The sequence below is a fragment of the Bombyx mandarina genome, chromosome 04 (assembly GCF_030267445.1).
Source record: "Bombyx mandarina strain Sakado chromosome 04, ASM3026744v2".
Classification (NCBI taxonomy): domain Eukaryota; kingdom Metazoa; phylum Arthropoda; class Insecta; order Lepidoptera; family Bombycidae; genus Bombyx; species Bombyx mandarina.
In genome coordinates, this window is record NC_143211.1 from 4,970,196 (window position 1) to 4,986,194 (window position 15,999).

At 32.8% G+C, this 15,999-nt stretch overlaps 3 protein-coding genes across 5 annotated transcripts in view; 1 reads left to right on the forward strand and 2 right to left on the reverse strand.

Moving 5' to 3' along the window:
• Window positions 1–3,603, forward strand: part of Phb1 (prohibitin 1) — a 67,519-nt gene extending 63,916 nt beyond the window's left edge. For 2 of the 3 annotated variants that reach the window (XM_089740211.1, XM_089740213.1), the window contains 4 exons: window positions 530–619; window positions 1,293–1,454; window positions 2,130–2,311; window positions 3,008–3,603. In XM_089740211.1, coding sequence (XP_089596337.1) covers window positions 532–619; window positions 1,293–1,454; window positions 2,130–2,311; window positions 3,008–3,400 — 825 coding nt within the window. In that variant the 5' untranslated portion in view covers window positions 530–531 and the 3' untranslated portion in view covers window positions 3,401–3,603. Of the gene's footprint in view, window positions 1–125; window positions 287–529; window positions 620–1,292; window positions 1,455–2,129; window positions 2,312–3,007 lie in introns of those variants that run through there. The other variant, XM_028178181.2, reaches the window with a different exon arrangement.
• A 1,265-nt stretch (window positions 3,604–4,868) lies between these two features.
• LOC114245873 (inactive peptidyl-prolyl cis-trans isomerase shutdown) lies at window positions 4,869–9,870 on the reverse strand. The gene is made up of 4 exons (XM_028178180.2): window positions 9,743–9,870; window positions 8,252–8,555; window positions 6,524–6,723; window positions 4,869–5,970 (listed from the first exon to the last, which is right to left on the reverse strand). The coding sequence occupies exons 1-4, from the start codon at window positions 9,778–9,780 to the stop codon at window positions 5,148–5,150; spliced, it is 1,365 nt and encodes a 454-aa protein (XP_028033981.2). The 5' UTR covers window positions 9,781–9,870; the 3' UTR covers window positions 4,869–5,147.
• A 4,133-nt stretch (window positions 9,871–14,003) lies between these two features.
• Window positions 14,004–15,275, reverse strand: LOC149503084 (uncharacterized). The gene has a single exon (XM_089740396.1). It carries the CDS (start codon window positions 15,126–15,128, stop codon window positions 14,004–14,006), a length of 1,125 nt encoding a protein of 374 aa, XP_089596522.1. The 5' UTR covers window positions 15,129–15,275.
• Window positions 15,276–15,999: the final 724 nt, after the last annotated feature.

The following is a 15,999-nucleotide window of genomic DNA, read 5'->3' on the forward strand; positions in this document are numbered from 1 at the left end:
CCACAACCATAAATACCTTATATATAAATATTTCTCGACGAAATTTACTCAATTTCTCTGTGTTCGAATATTTTAAGTCGAGTTCATGAACAATTACAAGGACTCTAGTCTACCTGATTCGACACTTCAGAATATCATATGTAACATCACTATTATTGTTATAATCTATGTTTCTCTCGTTGCGGCACAATTTTCGTCTTCCCGTTTGAAACTATAATTTTTCAATCTTTTATGTTAGTTGTTACGTCTACAATAAAATAAGAGTTAAAACATTAAAATTTTGAAGGTAAACTTTCAAATTAACAATTATTAAAGATTATATTTCCAAAAATTTTAGGTTAAGTAACATTTTGTGAAATTAGGTAATAATTAAATTTTTTACTTTTTAATGTTTGTTTTGTCCATAATCATGCATTCCGTGCTATGCAACTTATTAAAAAAACGATTACTTATTTCTAATCAGTTAACCTAGTGACTGTTTCATGGTTCAGATTTTTAAAAATTAAAATAGAAAAATTATTCATTTCAGATATGGCTGCACAGCTTTTCAATCGCATTGGGCAAGTCGGTCTTGGCGTGGCATTGGTTGGAGGTGTTGTCAATTCTGCATTGTATAATGGTAAATAATTTTACTTAAACTATATCAGTTATAAGCTTGGCAAGCTTGCTAGCTTTATTGTATGCTAAACATAAAAGTTGCATTTGCTTGGATCCCCAAAACCTTGCATAAGCTTGCTAGTTGTATTGTATGCTAAACATAAAAGTTGCATTTGCTTGGATCCCCAAAATAGCTCTTGTGTATCTTTGATAGAAACTTTGATATTATATTTTTTTGTCATTGCTTAGATGGGTGGACGAGCTCACAGCCCACATGGTGTTAAGTGGTTACTGGAGCCCACAGACATCTACAACGTAAATGCGCCACCAACCTTGAGATATGCGTTCTAAGGTCTCAGTATAGTTACAACGGCTGCCCCACCCTTCAAACCGAAACGCATTACTGCTTCACGGCAGAAATAGGCGGGGCGGTGGTACCTACCCGCGCGGACTCACCTACCACCAGTAGAAATTAATTAAAAATTAATTAAATCATTATTAAACAAATGTGTAATCATTGATGATAATGAAATCTATATAAAAAATACACTTATCTTTAAGAAATTTCTTCAAAACAGAGGATTATGTAATATAAATAAATAATACATTATTTGTTATTGTGTTAAATTAGAAACCACTGAAAATGCGACATGTAAAAATGCTGATCCTCATAAATATATGATAATTGTTTCCAGTTGACGGTGGTCACAGAGCTGTTATCTTCGATCGATTTGCTGGTGTTAAACAGCTAGTTGTTGGTGAAGGCACACATTTCTTCATTCCTTGGGTCCAGAGGCCAATTATATTTGACATCAGGTCTCGACCCAGAAATGTTCCTACTATTACTGGAAGTAAAGGTAAGATAATGCTTAAAATGCAAAAATTTTATAATCTGTATTTACTTTAGCATAATGCATCATATTGGCTTTAATACTTCTGTTCTAGGGTTTCAAAGTTATGTTATTTTTATTAGTATTAAGTGGAAGAGCTCCATAACCGCATACATAACGACAACATAACTTACTATCATAATACCAGCCACATTACCTATTAGGTTGTCTTATGACTTCTGTGATGTTTAATGATAGAACATCAGAATGTCAACATTTGTAAGAATAATAAAGCAACAATATGGATGATGTGACTATACTCTTGTAAAAAATTAAACAAGAATTGAGATTAAAGATGAAAAATCCATTTATATTACAAATACACTTATTAGAATTTAAATGCCAAGGTGTTAGGCAGATTGTATTGTACTTTAATGCATGCTAAAACAGAGCAGCACAATAATTCACAAGATATTATCATTGGTAACTGATTTAGGAAGCAAAAATGAGTAATAAACTCAACATAAATTACAAACTATTTTAAATACTTTTAGATAAAAATAACCTTCTTATTTTAGGAAATAAAAATATTCTATTCAATAAAACTTCAATTAATAAATCCACTTCCATTTGTTTTTTTGAGTTTACATAGTATAATGAAAATACAAGTAGTTAATGTAAAAAAACATTATTTTATTTCAGATCTTCAAAATGTAAACATCACACTTCGTATCCTCTTCAGACCAGTTCCTGATCAATTACCAAGAATTTACACTATTCTTGGTATTGACTATGATGAAAGAGTACTTCCATCTATTACCTCAGAAGTTCTGAAAGCAGTTGTTGCTCAGTTCGATGCTGGAGAACTTATTACACAAAGAGAGGTGAAAGTCTTGCTATTTTTAAACAAATATACTCCTTCTTATTATGCCATATGAGGAATCATCTGAAGGATTACCAATTTTCAATTGATGAAGGAACCTGTTTTAATGCAGTTTGTAAACAATCATACTTTCATATTAATATGTGATTGTTCTGAAATTAAACTCAGTGTCACAATCAAACTTGTATTAAGTTTATATAAGTATAAGTTCCAAAGTTCCAATGAATATCTGCTTTTTCAGCAAAATATTTAAATGGTAATTTAATTTGCCTAGTGCACCTATAATGGCTATGAAATTTGACATTGAACTTTATAACTTCACTCGGACAGGTGACAGCTTTGAACTTATTGTGCTAAGTAGTGATATAGACTAGAACTAACTCATACTTCATCTTATTAATATTATACCTCATGAGGGAGACTACTCACCATCAGATGGGCCGCATGCTCCTCTTAGAAAGGCAATAACAAAATTTAGCACCTACCCATATTTAACCATATTATGAGACAGGCCATGTTACCAAAAGTGTCTAATGCAAGATTACATCAGGAACCAGTCACTGATTTGACAGAGCATTAAGAACATAGGTTGGCATAGTTCAGCATACCAATCAAAACACCATTTCCTTTGACTTTAATATCACTGTCCCAAAATTGTTGACCTAATTTTTAATCAAAACATAATTTTTGTTTACAGATCGTGTCGCAAAAAGTCAATGACAGCCTAACAGAGAGAGCAGCACAATTCGGCCTCATCCTAGACGACATTTCTATTACTCACTTGACCTTCGGAAAGGAATTCACGCAGGCTGTTGAACTGAAACAAGTAGCTCAACAAGAAGCAGAGAAAGCCAGATTCCTTGTAGAGAAAGCTGAACAACAAAAGAAGGCTGCCGTTATTGCTGCAGAGGGAGACGCGCAGGCTGCTGTACTTCTCGCCAAGTCCTTTGGAAGTGCTGGCGAAGGTCTAGTTGAACTTCGACGTATTGAAGCGGCAGAGGACATTGCTTATCAACTAGCGAAATCGCGCAATGTCACTTATCTTCCGCATGGACAAAATGTGCTGCTAAATCTGCCCACACAGAACTAGATTAGAGTTAAGTTTACAAGTTGAATGTTGATGAAAAATGTACAGTATAATCGGAATTTTATTCTGTGCTTTGCATTCGTGATACACACGATATGTAAAATTGCATTTTGATGAGACTAATGAAAGGTTCATAGATAGTAGTCTTTTCTTAGTTATATAAATAAAAATATGTAATTACATTAAACACTAATTTTGTTGAACAAGATTGTTTTATTATCGACCATACGTTGCGACATTCACATGACTTATACATTCCAGAATCACAACACAAGCTGGGCCGTCTGCCTAGAACAATAAATAGTTTGAAGAAATTTTTTTTTCTCCTTGTTTTCAAGCATGAATTCATTATATTTTGTGCTCTAAACACGGAATCTGACATACAATTAAGTACCACGTAGATTCCCAATATAATATTTATTTAATTAACAAACAATATTATTGAAATATCAATTATCATAACGAAATGAAAAAATATTACGATCTAAGTTTTACAGTGAAAAATCCTAAATTATAATCACAAAATGAATAAATGTCGGTCAGTTATCTCATTTTATGTTGAGAAGATTAATTCCTTTTCGTCGTTTCTATTGGAGTTTCTCGGCGAATTGACTAACAAAAATCAGCAAGCATTGCTGCTGACCATTTCCCACTGTAGCGTTTTTCAATGTGCATTATATCCTGATGAAACCTTTCACCATGTTCATCTGATACGACTCGCAAGATTTTCAGGAAAGAAATCTAAATGAGACTCCAAAAAATGAATCTTGAGTGACATATTGCATCCTAAAGCTTTATAAGGAAAAAGAAGCTCCCAAATGATTTGTCGGTAGTTCTCACTTTTTGTATTCCCAAGAAAATTATGACAATCTGCAGACTTACAAAAATTCCTTTTTTCAATTTTGCGTCACTGATTCGAGGAAATTTTGTTTTTAGATAATGAAATTATTGATTGATATTGTTTTTAGATATAGTTTTTCTTGAGTCCCAACTTTATGGGAAGTGATGGCTGAAAAACTTTCTCACTTGGCAGTAAAGGTTTCTGAGACACATTTTTAAGCCCAGGAGTTAAACTTTTTCTTAGTGGCCAAGTTTTTATTGTTATGTTTTTCTCTTGCGTGGCTGTCCTACTCACAAAGAAAACAGCAAAACTTTGTGTATCTTCCTTGAAATTCGACTTTTAAATCAGCACAAATATTCCATAAGTATGTTGAATTCCAGATTTTTGAAATTTAAAAAATAATTTAAAAAAAAATCTAGGTGTGATGGAAAAAATCGGCCAACGTGGATAGATTCAGAACATTTGAATCGTCTTATTTATGACAAAAAATGTTAACGGAGGAATGAACTCCACCTTTAACATGTTACTTTAACATTTTTTGTGCATACCTGTGTAATCTAAAATTAGTGATTTCTGACGAAATATTAGTCTTTCCCTACGCAACTGCCTATTGGTGTACAAAAAAAGTCATTTTTGTAAATATTTTTTATTTATATAGATCAAAATATGTACCCATGGCATCAATGCATCTCTGCGAGCATGATGGTAATATTTTAATGCCCTTCTTGAAGAAGTCAGGTATCCGGGAGCCTAACAAACTGAAGTTTTGTACTGCCTCTCGGGTATTTAATTATTTCCTTGTCAATAAGATCTTCAAACTTTGAAAGAAAACTAGAAATCTGTCGGCGCTAGGTGTGGTTATTACGGTAGATGACGCAAAACTACCAACCCTATTAAAACTTAAAAGAATTAAATCAACAACTTCAGTATTTCATCATTTGAGTTTGCAATATCAATCTCGGTTTCCATGTCATTTTCTTTCCCCAAAAGATAATGTTTGTTATCTGTATTTTTTTCACAAGTACTTAACTCCTCCTGTTTGCTTGAAACAAAATCTTTTTCAATTTTATTGAAAAATAGGTTCTCTCTAATGCATGTACTTTTAATAAACTCAACTTCTGCTGTATCTAAATTGTATGGCAAGGTTAATTTACATAGATTTATGTTTTCTTTGAAGTTGCTTATCAAATTTTCAACTTCTACTTTGAAATTATCACTCACAGCACTGTGTTGTGCTAGTCCTATAGTTTTTTCTGCTAGTAATTTGCTTTTGTTACATGATACTTTTAATTTTTGAAGCAATTTGGCTTCAGTTTTCATTTCCTCGCTATTGGGACTCAATATTTCAGCTTTTCGTAGTTTCTTCTCTGCTTCATCAAACTGACCTATCATTCTTAAGGCTCTGGCATTTTGTAAAAGTGCTTTGGCATTGTTCCACAAAGAATTTAATCTATTCAGTTCATTACAAGCAATACATGTTTTTAGAGGCTTGTTTATTTTATTGTTACAAATAGCTAAGTTAATATATAATTTGATAAGAAGCTTCTCTTGTATTTTTTCGTCTTCTTCATCTGCAAGTCTACACTTATGCAATATTCTTACTGCTTTGTTGAAAAGATGTATTGCTAGTGAAAAATTTTTAATTTTGTACAATGAATACCCTGAACTATAAAGCAGCTTAACTTCATGGTGTACTCTTTGGAATGTATTGGGTTCATTAAGGTTCAGTGCACTGAAAAGTAAAATATGTCTTAGATTTTAAATAAATAAAGCATAATTCCTTTACGTGTTATGTGTATGGTGTCGCCCAGTTTAAGACATAAGGTGTGCATTAACTTCAAAGCGAAATGCTTCACAGTTATAGGTGGGCAAGGTGGTGCATTCTGATGAGTGTTATGAAAATGCTCTACATCATGTAATTATTAAACTTTATTAATTCTATTATTGTTTTTTTTTGTTTTACCTGATCATTCCTACATTATAAATTATTAAGTAAGTTGGTTAAATAAATTAAAAAGTCTTAGGTATTTATATATTCACTTACAATAATTTGTAGGCATCTATTTAAGATACCAATATTATCAACATTATGATTTATTGCTTTACAAATAATAGCTCATTCACTTTTTATTTTTACTGCTTAGGTGGGTGAAAGACCTTACAGTCCACATGAAATTAAGTGGTCAGTGGAGCCAATTGACACTAACAACATAAATGCCATAATGCCACCACTCACCTTGAGACATGAGTTCGAAGTCACACCTTAAGAAAAGTAAAAAACTTACCCTTCCTTTGGAGTCAGCATACTTTTGACTAATTTAATATAGAATACACAATCAGATTTTGGCTTTATTCTTGGTGGAATACCCATTTCTCCATACATTACTTTGTATGAAAATAAAAACAGTGATATCTCACCAACAAGCATTGATCTAACAGCTATATCTAGTCCTGGTAGTAAACCATTGTCTTTGAGATCTACAGTCTGAAATCAAAAGAGTTTTTCAACAGTAACTTGATTGTAAACTTAAAATTAGTTTGTACTATAACTTAAATACCATAAACTTTTCTATAAACATCCTTACACCTCAAGATATGAATTCTTTATTTTATACATTGAAATAAAAAGTCAAGGATGGATTTAGTTACATTAAACATCAATTTCTCAGTGCTATAACACATTTACGTCAGTATTTTGTTTTTTCATTAAATTTTCATAAAATTAATGAAGTGAAAATCTTTATTGATTCATTATCTGCTTTAAATTAATTATATTATTTTTGTCAACTAATAAATTGATTATGATTACATCTTAGATATCTTAAAATTACTATTTGTACCCAAACATTGTTTATTATTTCATGTTTTGTTGCACTGAAATATGTATTTTTCTTTTTTTATTGTTTAGATGGGTGGACGAGCTCACAGCCCACTTGGTGTTAAGTGGTTACTGGAGCCCATAGACATCTATAACGTAAATGCGCCATCCACCTTGAGATATAAGTTCTAAGGTCTCAGTATAGTTACAACGGCTACCCCACCCTTCGAAGGCATTACTGCTTCACGGCAGAAATAGGCAGGGTGGTGATACCTACCCGTGTGGACTCACAAAGGTCCTACCACCAGTAACAAAGGTCCTACCACCAGTAAACAAAGGTCCTACCACCAGTAAACAAAGGTCCTACCACCAGTTAACAAAGGTCCTACCACCAGTAAACAAAGGTCCTACCACCAGTAAACAAAGGTCCTACCACCAGTAAACAAAGGTCCTACCATCAGTAGTATGAAATCTGTGTATCATGAAAAGTGTACATTTTGCACAAGTTGGGGTAACATGGCTGAACAGTTGAATGGCATGGCATGTGACTGATCTTCTTGTTCAGTCTCGTGAAATTAGCAGATAATGTGTAGGCCAATGGGTTAAAGCAAATGTGTAAATCACGGGACCAAATTTCTCAGGAAACACACAACCACAAATCAGATACAGATAGATAACTACCACAATGATGAAATATGATTTTTAATAATAAGAAAACCTCCACCCTGCCTATTTCTGCCGTGAAGCAGTAATGCGTTTCGGTTTGAAGGGTGGGGCAGCCGTCGTTACTATAAATGAGACCTTAGAACTTGTATCTCAAGGTGGGTGGCGCATTTACGTTGTGGATGTCTATGGGCTCCAGTTACCACTTAACACCAGGTGGGCTGTGAGCTCGTCCACCCATCTAAGCAATAAAAAAAAATATAAAAAAAAAACCTGCAAGATTAATAAGATGTAACTAGGTACTGGTAATGGGTAAATGTTGCAACCACTTACAATGCTGCCATTCTAAGTTCTTTTTTACCGTATATAATGTCATACATTCCTGTTTAAAAACTTCATTAACAAATTGACATCAGATTGGCTGCAAGCTCATTCGCATATTGAGAGTGTAAAAAGTTAAGGAAAAAATGACAAAGACGGTTAACAATAACAGTACAAGAAGTCTTGAAGGATGGTCAAAGTTTGTGCTTACCATTGGATTATTTAAACTCATTACATCAAATGGTTGTAACTCATTTTCCCAGTATCCAGAGAATGCTATTGAGACTGTGCATCCATCATGCAAGGGCATACCTCCACCAGTTTCTAGTATTTTCTTAATTACATAGTGATTTTCATCAACAGGAATCAATTCATTTTTTAAGACTTCAAAATTTTTTACAGGTTCTCCCAGAATGTCAATTGTCTTAAATACTTTACTCTCTGTAGTATCATTGTCATCATTTTCTTCATATATCTCATTGATGTGCAAAATAGAGCCTGTAGTTGTACATTCCCTGAAATAATAAATAATTTATTATGACTTAAAATCTATCAGTCTATCCATATATTTTAAAGAAATTGTGATTTAGACAAGAAATAGCAGTCTCGTGTCTGTTTCTTATTTGAGAGGATTGATACTGTTTGCATGTCACAGTTGCTTTATTTGAGTAGCAAAATAAACCACTGACAAAATTGTTAGTTGGTCCACTTTTTCCTGGTCCTCAAAACCTTACAATTGATACTACTTTTATATTATTAATAATGTCTATTACCATACCATACTTAAGTGTAAATACATTTATCATTCATTATAAAAACTAAAATGAAAATTCTAAATAAATTATGAATGTTATCATGTTAGATTCATTATTTGCTAAAGATAGATGATACTAACAGCAAGGCGAGAATACTTTATATATTAATAATAATAATAATAACTTGGACAAATTACACCTGTTCATCTGGCCCCAATTTAGGGTTCCCTGTGTTATAGGTACTGGAAACTGATAAACATACTCATATATGTTTAAATATATACATATATTTATAAATAATACACACCCAGACAAAGAGCAAACAAACCTGTTCATCTCACTATGTTTGCCCAATGTGAAAATTGAACCCACAACCCTCAGTACAAAAGTCAGTGCCGCTAACTACTGCACCAGCAAATCAAAATTTAATTAATTAAGATGTGGTTATATTGGAAATAGCAGTTGGTTTGGTATAATGTTATCTCTTCCCACGGGTGTTGTAACAGGTGACTAAGACAATCATCAAAGAATGGGCAGTAACATTCTCGGAGTATTATACCAGCATGCTAGAATCGCTAACTGCATTTACTGGTGCTAGGGTACGTCCCATACACCTGGCAGCCTGGATAAATATATTCCACTATCTGTACCGGTGGACTAGGCCTTAAGCCCTTATCCCAAGGTGAGTTACCTACGGGATTCATGTTGTGATGTCTATAAGCCACGGTAATCACTACACCAGATAGGCCGTAAATTCGTTCAGAATAAAAAATAATAGGAAAATAATCGTAAATATCTTCCCTAAAGTAGCTTCTTGTTGTTTAATAAATAAAACTTATTAATTTGATTTCCAAAGAAGTTATGCTGAAATGTTCTTGAATCATAATAAAATATTTGATGCAAACAAAACAAATTTGGAGAAAAACGGACTAAACATAGGTACTAACCGTAGATCTAGTCCATTTTCTAAAGTGACGGTACACATTTTGAATTTCGTAACACAAAATTTCCGATTTATAGTCGGATTTTTTATTAGACGAAGTCAACTGACGTTTACTGTGTTGTCAGTTTTTGATATTTTTTTTTTTTTTAATTTATTGAAAGCATTGGCAACACGGCCATCAGCTTAAACTAATTTTACAAAAAAATAGTACATGAACTAGAACTTACAATAAAAACACAAATAAAAGAAACAAACCAAACCAAGAAACAATTACAAATCATTGAAAACAACAAATTAATGACAAAATGAATTGCAAGAACTTACTATAAAAAAAAATAAAAAATTACAAGTTTTCTTTCAACAAACAACAAAAAAAGAACATGAGTCGTTATAAAAAATAATTAAACTTGCACATAAGCAGGAGACCTATGATACATTCATGAATTATACATTCATAGTCGTTCTATAGTGTGAAGTACAAAATTATACACTATTGAGAATAGTTGTGGAAGCTTTAAAATACCTTGAATGGAATTAGGAATAGATTTTAAGCCTGTGTCTTTACATAATGCATTAAACAATAATCTCTGTTGATTGAATTCAGGACAATTAAAAAAAATATGATCTAGATCACACATGCCAGAGTTACAATAAGTACATGCAGTTGATTCACTTAACTTTAATCTAAAAAGATGCGCAGGAAAATGGCCGTGGCCTATACGTAATCTACAAATAATCGATATAAAGGCTCTTCCCGGGAAGAATCTAAAACTATCAAACCAAGATTTAGTACTAGGTACTGGGACTATTTCAGCTAACCATTTACCTTTCGTTTCTCTGGACTTAGACAAGTAATTATACCAACGTTTCATCATATTTTGTTTAATTGAATAAACTAAATCTGAGTACGGAACTTTAAAATCGGAAATATTTATATCTTTTGTAGATTTGGCTAATTTATCAACAAATTCATTACCCACAATACCACAGTGACCTGGCACCCAGCAAAATTCAATAAATATATTTCTGAAATACAAAGAACTCAAACAACTTCTTAACTTATAAATTAAATAATTTACAGATGCACTAATACATTTATTTTTAAGAGCTTGCAAGGCGCTCATTGAATCAGATAGAATTAGAATTTTGTCCCCTGCAGAGTAATTTACTCGAATGTGCTCTAAAGCATATATAATACCTAGTACTTCAGCCGAAAAAACAGAGAAAAAATTGCTACATTTATAAACTGATCCTATGTTCATGGACGAATCAAAAAATGCAAAACTAGTTCTATCTTTAGTTTTAGAGCCATCTGTATACACTTTAACAAAATCAGTCCTATCTTCAAGGAACTCCAGAAAATCATTTTTAGATTTAAACTTGATTAGATCAACAGCCACATCTCTCAACATGTCATAAAAGTTATATTCGAAACAAGGCAATAGAGTAGACCAAAATACCACATCCTGAAATTCAAAATTCAAGTACGTTAAGGCACTGGATATGGATGAAGAATTAGGAAGCGGAATTAAATTATAATTTGGAATATTTGCATACTTCAAATACCTGTAAGTTACTTGATTATCACGGCTAATAAGCTTAAGGCAATAATTATCTAATATAAAACTTCTTCGTATGAATAAAGGAACAATACCAGCCTCAACTTCCAAGGAATTAATTGGAGACGACATCATAGCACCAGTAATTATTCGTAATGCTCTATTTTGCACAATATCTAATTTCTTAAGAATAGAAAAATTTGCGTCCGAAAAGAACATACAGCCATAATCGAAATGGCTTCGGATTGTTGCAATGTAAATCGTTTTTAAAACTTTGGGATCAGCTCCCCATTTTATTCCAGTTAGCGATTTTAATATATTCAAACCTAATTCAGCTCTTTTACAAATAACATCAATATGAGTTTTCCACGAAAGATCAAAATCTAGAGAAAGACCAACATATTTTACGAAAGATTGAGCAGGAATAATATCATAATTGTATAAAACTTTAGGGTAATGCAATCCATTTTGGGAAAATAAAATTGCAGAACTTTTGGAAATATTGACCTCAAGTTTTAGGGAATTTGTAAGTAAATCGTAAATATTACGCAAACAACTATTCATAACCGATTCACCACTTTTAATATCATTACAGTTTACATAGAGAACAAGATCGTCAGCAAAGAATAAATGTTTAACAGAATTTGGAATTTTCTTTATGAAACATACTAAACTAAGTATGAATATGAGAGGTGATAAAACGCAACCTTGAGGAGTACCTTTTGTAGAAATTTTAGGACCAAATAAACTAGATTTAATTTTCAAAAACATAGAGCGCTTGTTCAGGAAATTGTACAGCCAGAACAGAACATGTCCTGGAAAGCCTAAAGAATGTAGACTTTCAATAAGGTAGGAATGATCTATATTATCAAAAGCCCCTTTAATATCCAAAAATACCGCTAATGTAAATTGATTATTATGGAAGTTATTTTTAATATCGCCAATCAAACAGCTTAAGTTATCTATTGTACTTTTACCTTTACGAAATCCGTATTGAGTACTTGGTATTAAGTTGTTATTTTCAGTAAACCACTCTAACCTGTTTTTTAACATAGTTTCGAAAATTTTCGAAAAACAAGAAGTTAAAGAAATGGGTCTGTGAGAATTGATACAGTTGGGATCCTTGTAAAGCTTTAAAATCGGTACTACATGTTGAGTTTTCCAAATCGGAGGAATACAGTTGTTTTGCCAAAGATCATTAAATATTTGACATAAAATTTCCTTGGCATACTGGGGAAGATTTTTGATTACTTTATAAGGGATGAAATCAGGACCAGGGGAGGTTTCCTTTTTATTTTCTAACGCAGTCGCAAATTCGCCCATAGAGAATGGGTCTACCAGCCATTGAGCCTCCGGTTTTCCGTGGCTGTTAAAAAAATCTTGTAACTTAGATTCGGAAATTTCATTCTCAGAACCAGCTATCGAATCCAAAAACAAAGATGCATTAGCGGAATTTTGAAAAAAACTTGAAGACGTAGAAATATTATTGAGTTTAGCGTGCTTAAATCTACGAATGTGATCCCAAATAATTTTACTCGAAGTCATTCGATTGAATGATGAACAAAGATTCATCCAGCTTGAACGTTTTATTTCATATAAAGTTCTTTTCTTCAAAGCGTCCAGCTTTTTAAAAATAATATAGTTTTCCATATTTGGATAATGCTTGTACGATAATAAAGCAACTTTGGCTTGTAAAACTACGCGGTCACAATCAGCATTCCACCAAGGAACAGCTTTGGAATAAATCCGTTTTTTGTGCGAGTAACACTTTTTGTCAAAAGTCATTAATATGTCATGTAAAATACTCAAAAACTTATTATAATTTTCAAGAGAGTTATCAGCGAAGCTAAAACTTGAAAACTCACTTTCACATAACTTATTAAATTTTGACCAGTCAATCTTATTAAAATTTATGTTAGCTAAGGAGGTATTATCTAGTGTATCAACTTGATTTATTGAAAAGGTGGTCGGGCCAAAGGAAGAAATAAAAGCATCGTTAAAGACTTCAATAAATAGAGGGAAATGATTACTACTGAGCAAATCATCAAGGACAGAAACTGTGCAACTAGAGCTAAGAGCAGGGGATGCGAATACTAGATCCAATACATTACCTTGTTGACCAAATGGAGCAAAGGTCGTGATTGTGTCATCATTTAAACAAACCAACTCAGAACTTTCCACATAATCATGAAGGGCTTTACCTCTTCTATCATTGACTCTTGAACTCCAGGAAGCATGATGTGCATTGAAGTCACCAATTATTAAATAATTATTTGAAACAAATTTAGAACATGAATCTTTCAATAAATTAATAGTGAACTTACCATTTGGTGGTGGAGGAATGTAAACACATAGAATGTCAAAAGAAAAATTATTAATGTAAACTGTAATTAAAATATTTTGAAAATGATATTGAGAAATTGTGTCTATTATTTTAAATTTATACTTAGAGCGTAATGCAATAGCAACCCCACCATGTGGTTGGTTGGAATCTCTTCTTATAACATTAAATCCAGGTAATTTGATGATTTTATGTGAAGTTAACCAGGTTTCATTGAATAAAATCATATCAACACACTTGTCCAGTTTACTGAGGAAATCTTTAAGTTGATCTAATTTAGGAAATAAACTTCTAGAGTTCCAATGAATGATATTAAACTGACCAACAGAATTATGCATATAAGATTGAGTAGAACTATCCATAATTTATGATGTAAAATTTGTTACTAGCATTTCTTTAATTAATTGAGTAGATATAGGTCCAGAAGGGGATTTAGAATCCTTTTTCTTTAACAATTCTATTAAAGTTTTTGTAATGGTTCTGATGACAATTTCTGAATTGATAATGTCTGAAATTAAAGCCCTACCTTGAGGGGTCTTCGCAGATATAGGTATGTCAGAAGAGGTCACGGGGTTCTTAATAACAGGAGTCTTTAGTATGGCTGCATATGATGTTTGCTTGCCGATGATCTTATTTTTTACTTCAGCAACCTTGGCTGCCTTTACTGAGCAAGAGTAAGAAACTGCAGAATGTGACCCACTGCAGTTGGAGCACTTGAAGATGTTGGGAGTGCTGCACTCCTTATAAAAATGATTGCCTGAACAAATAGAGCAAACTTGAGTGGCTTTACAGGCACCACTTCCATGTCCGAATTTGTAGCATTTGAAGCACTGTAACACAGGTCTAATATAATCCGAAACAGGCATCCAAATATGCTCGTATGTGACGTGATCAGGATGGCTAGACGCCAAAAATGTAACCAGCACAGTTTGCAGTGGCTTGTCACTTCCATTCTCTTGTTTTTTGAAAAATCTTTTTACTCCGAGTATTGTGCATGAAGCTTTTAAATTTACTAAAAGAGATTCTTCGTTCAATTCCACAGGAGCTCGAATAATTCCTTGACTCTCAATGCTATCGTAAGGTATTTTTGCTGTCCAATTGTTTAACTCCATAAAACTTACATTTAATAAAAAAGCGTTGGCATCCCGAGCACAGCCAAAGTAAATTTTAGCAAAAAAGTTCCCAGCAGCTTTGACATACTGGACCCCTTGAATATTTTTTAATGCTTTATTTATTTTTAACAGGTCCATTGGGACTCTGTTATTTGGTTGTGAGATGCTTGATTGAAGAAGCACTGGGTATTCTTTTTTTGTAAGGTCTTCGTAAAGAGCATGGTGGTCTTTAAAAAGACCGCGCTTATTTTTAATGAAAGTCATTTTTATTTTGCGGCTTTCGTCGTATTCAGATGACTTCATTCTTCTTTTTCCCATTATTATGGGAGCGGACACAGGGGCGGAGCTGAAGCCCTCACCCCCGTCGTCATCGTCCATTATTACGGAACACACTTATGAAATATAATTTTAAACTCAAACACAGTGAAAAATTAGGAAACAATGTCGTAAAAAAGGGCTAAAACCAAATAAATTAAAATTAACTTGAAAAAAGCGCCTATTTAGTTTGACGTTCCCGCCCTTTTTTTCGCATCATGCATTCTCAGTTTTTGACACTGAAGTAGGAAACCTATGGAAATGAAACGTCAACAAAAATTCTTGCCACTGTGACGTCATCTGGCCACAAAACATGGCGGTTTTAGTGCTGCCCAGAAGATTTTAATGTTAGTAGGTTTTATCGATAAACGTTCTTGGCTCATTTTATTTTAAATATTGTTGATTGAATGTATTTGTAGAATTTATACTTTAATAGGAAGTAAGTATATTGTTATGTGCAAAGATGATGTGATTTAGATATTATGTGAAATCTAAGACGAGTTCGTGCTTTAAATTTGCCAAGTAAACGATATGACGATTTTTAAAATTTGCTATACTGATTTTATAAAGTTGTTGTTTGCCGCAAAACATAGAGATATGGCGTAGTACAGTGCCATCTGCCCATTTCTAGCATGCTAAATGTTATCGTATTTTGAGTACGTGTTGTTCTTAGACTATTACAAACTATTTTAATTGTTTTGCTGACTAAAGTCCGTAACACACTACCGCAGCGCACCCCGCACCATTTGAGTCAAGTCTCAAGTGAGAGTGATTGAAATTTTAAACTTATCAAGGGACCGCCTGATAAAAAAAAACACCTGCAGAACATTTATTCGTTAATAAAATTACAAACGTCATTCCTTGTGACTTCCTCTCTAAAATACTTAATTATTAAATATTTAACGAGTTGACAATAGTGTTATAAAACTATTTT

What these genes read in the sequence shown, in the direction of transcription:
- LOC149503084 (XM_089740396.1), bottom strand. Translation starts at nt 15,128, where the DNA reads ATGGACGATGACGACGGGGGTGAGGGCTTCAGCTCCGCCCCTGTGTCC.
- LOC114245873 (XM_028178180.2), bottom strand. Translation starts at nt 9,780, where the DNA reads ATGTGTACCGTCACTTTAGAAAATGGACTAGATCTACG. An exon ending in GAAAATGGACTAGATCTACG is followed by an intron (nt 8,556 to 9,742) that starts GTTAGTACCTAT and finishes TTATTATTTCAG; the next exon opens with GGAATGTACAACTACAGGCT. An exon ending in ATGCTGACTCCAAAGGAAGG is followed by an intron (nt 5,971 to 6,523) that starts GTAAGTTTTTTA and finishes TTTACTTTTCAG; the next exon opens with TGCACTGAACCTTAATGAAC.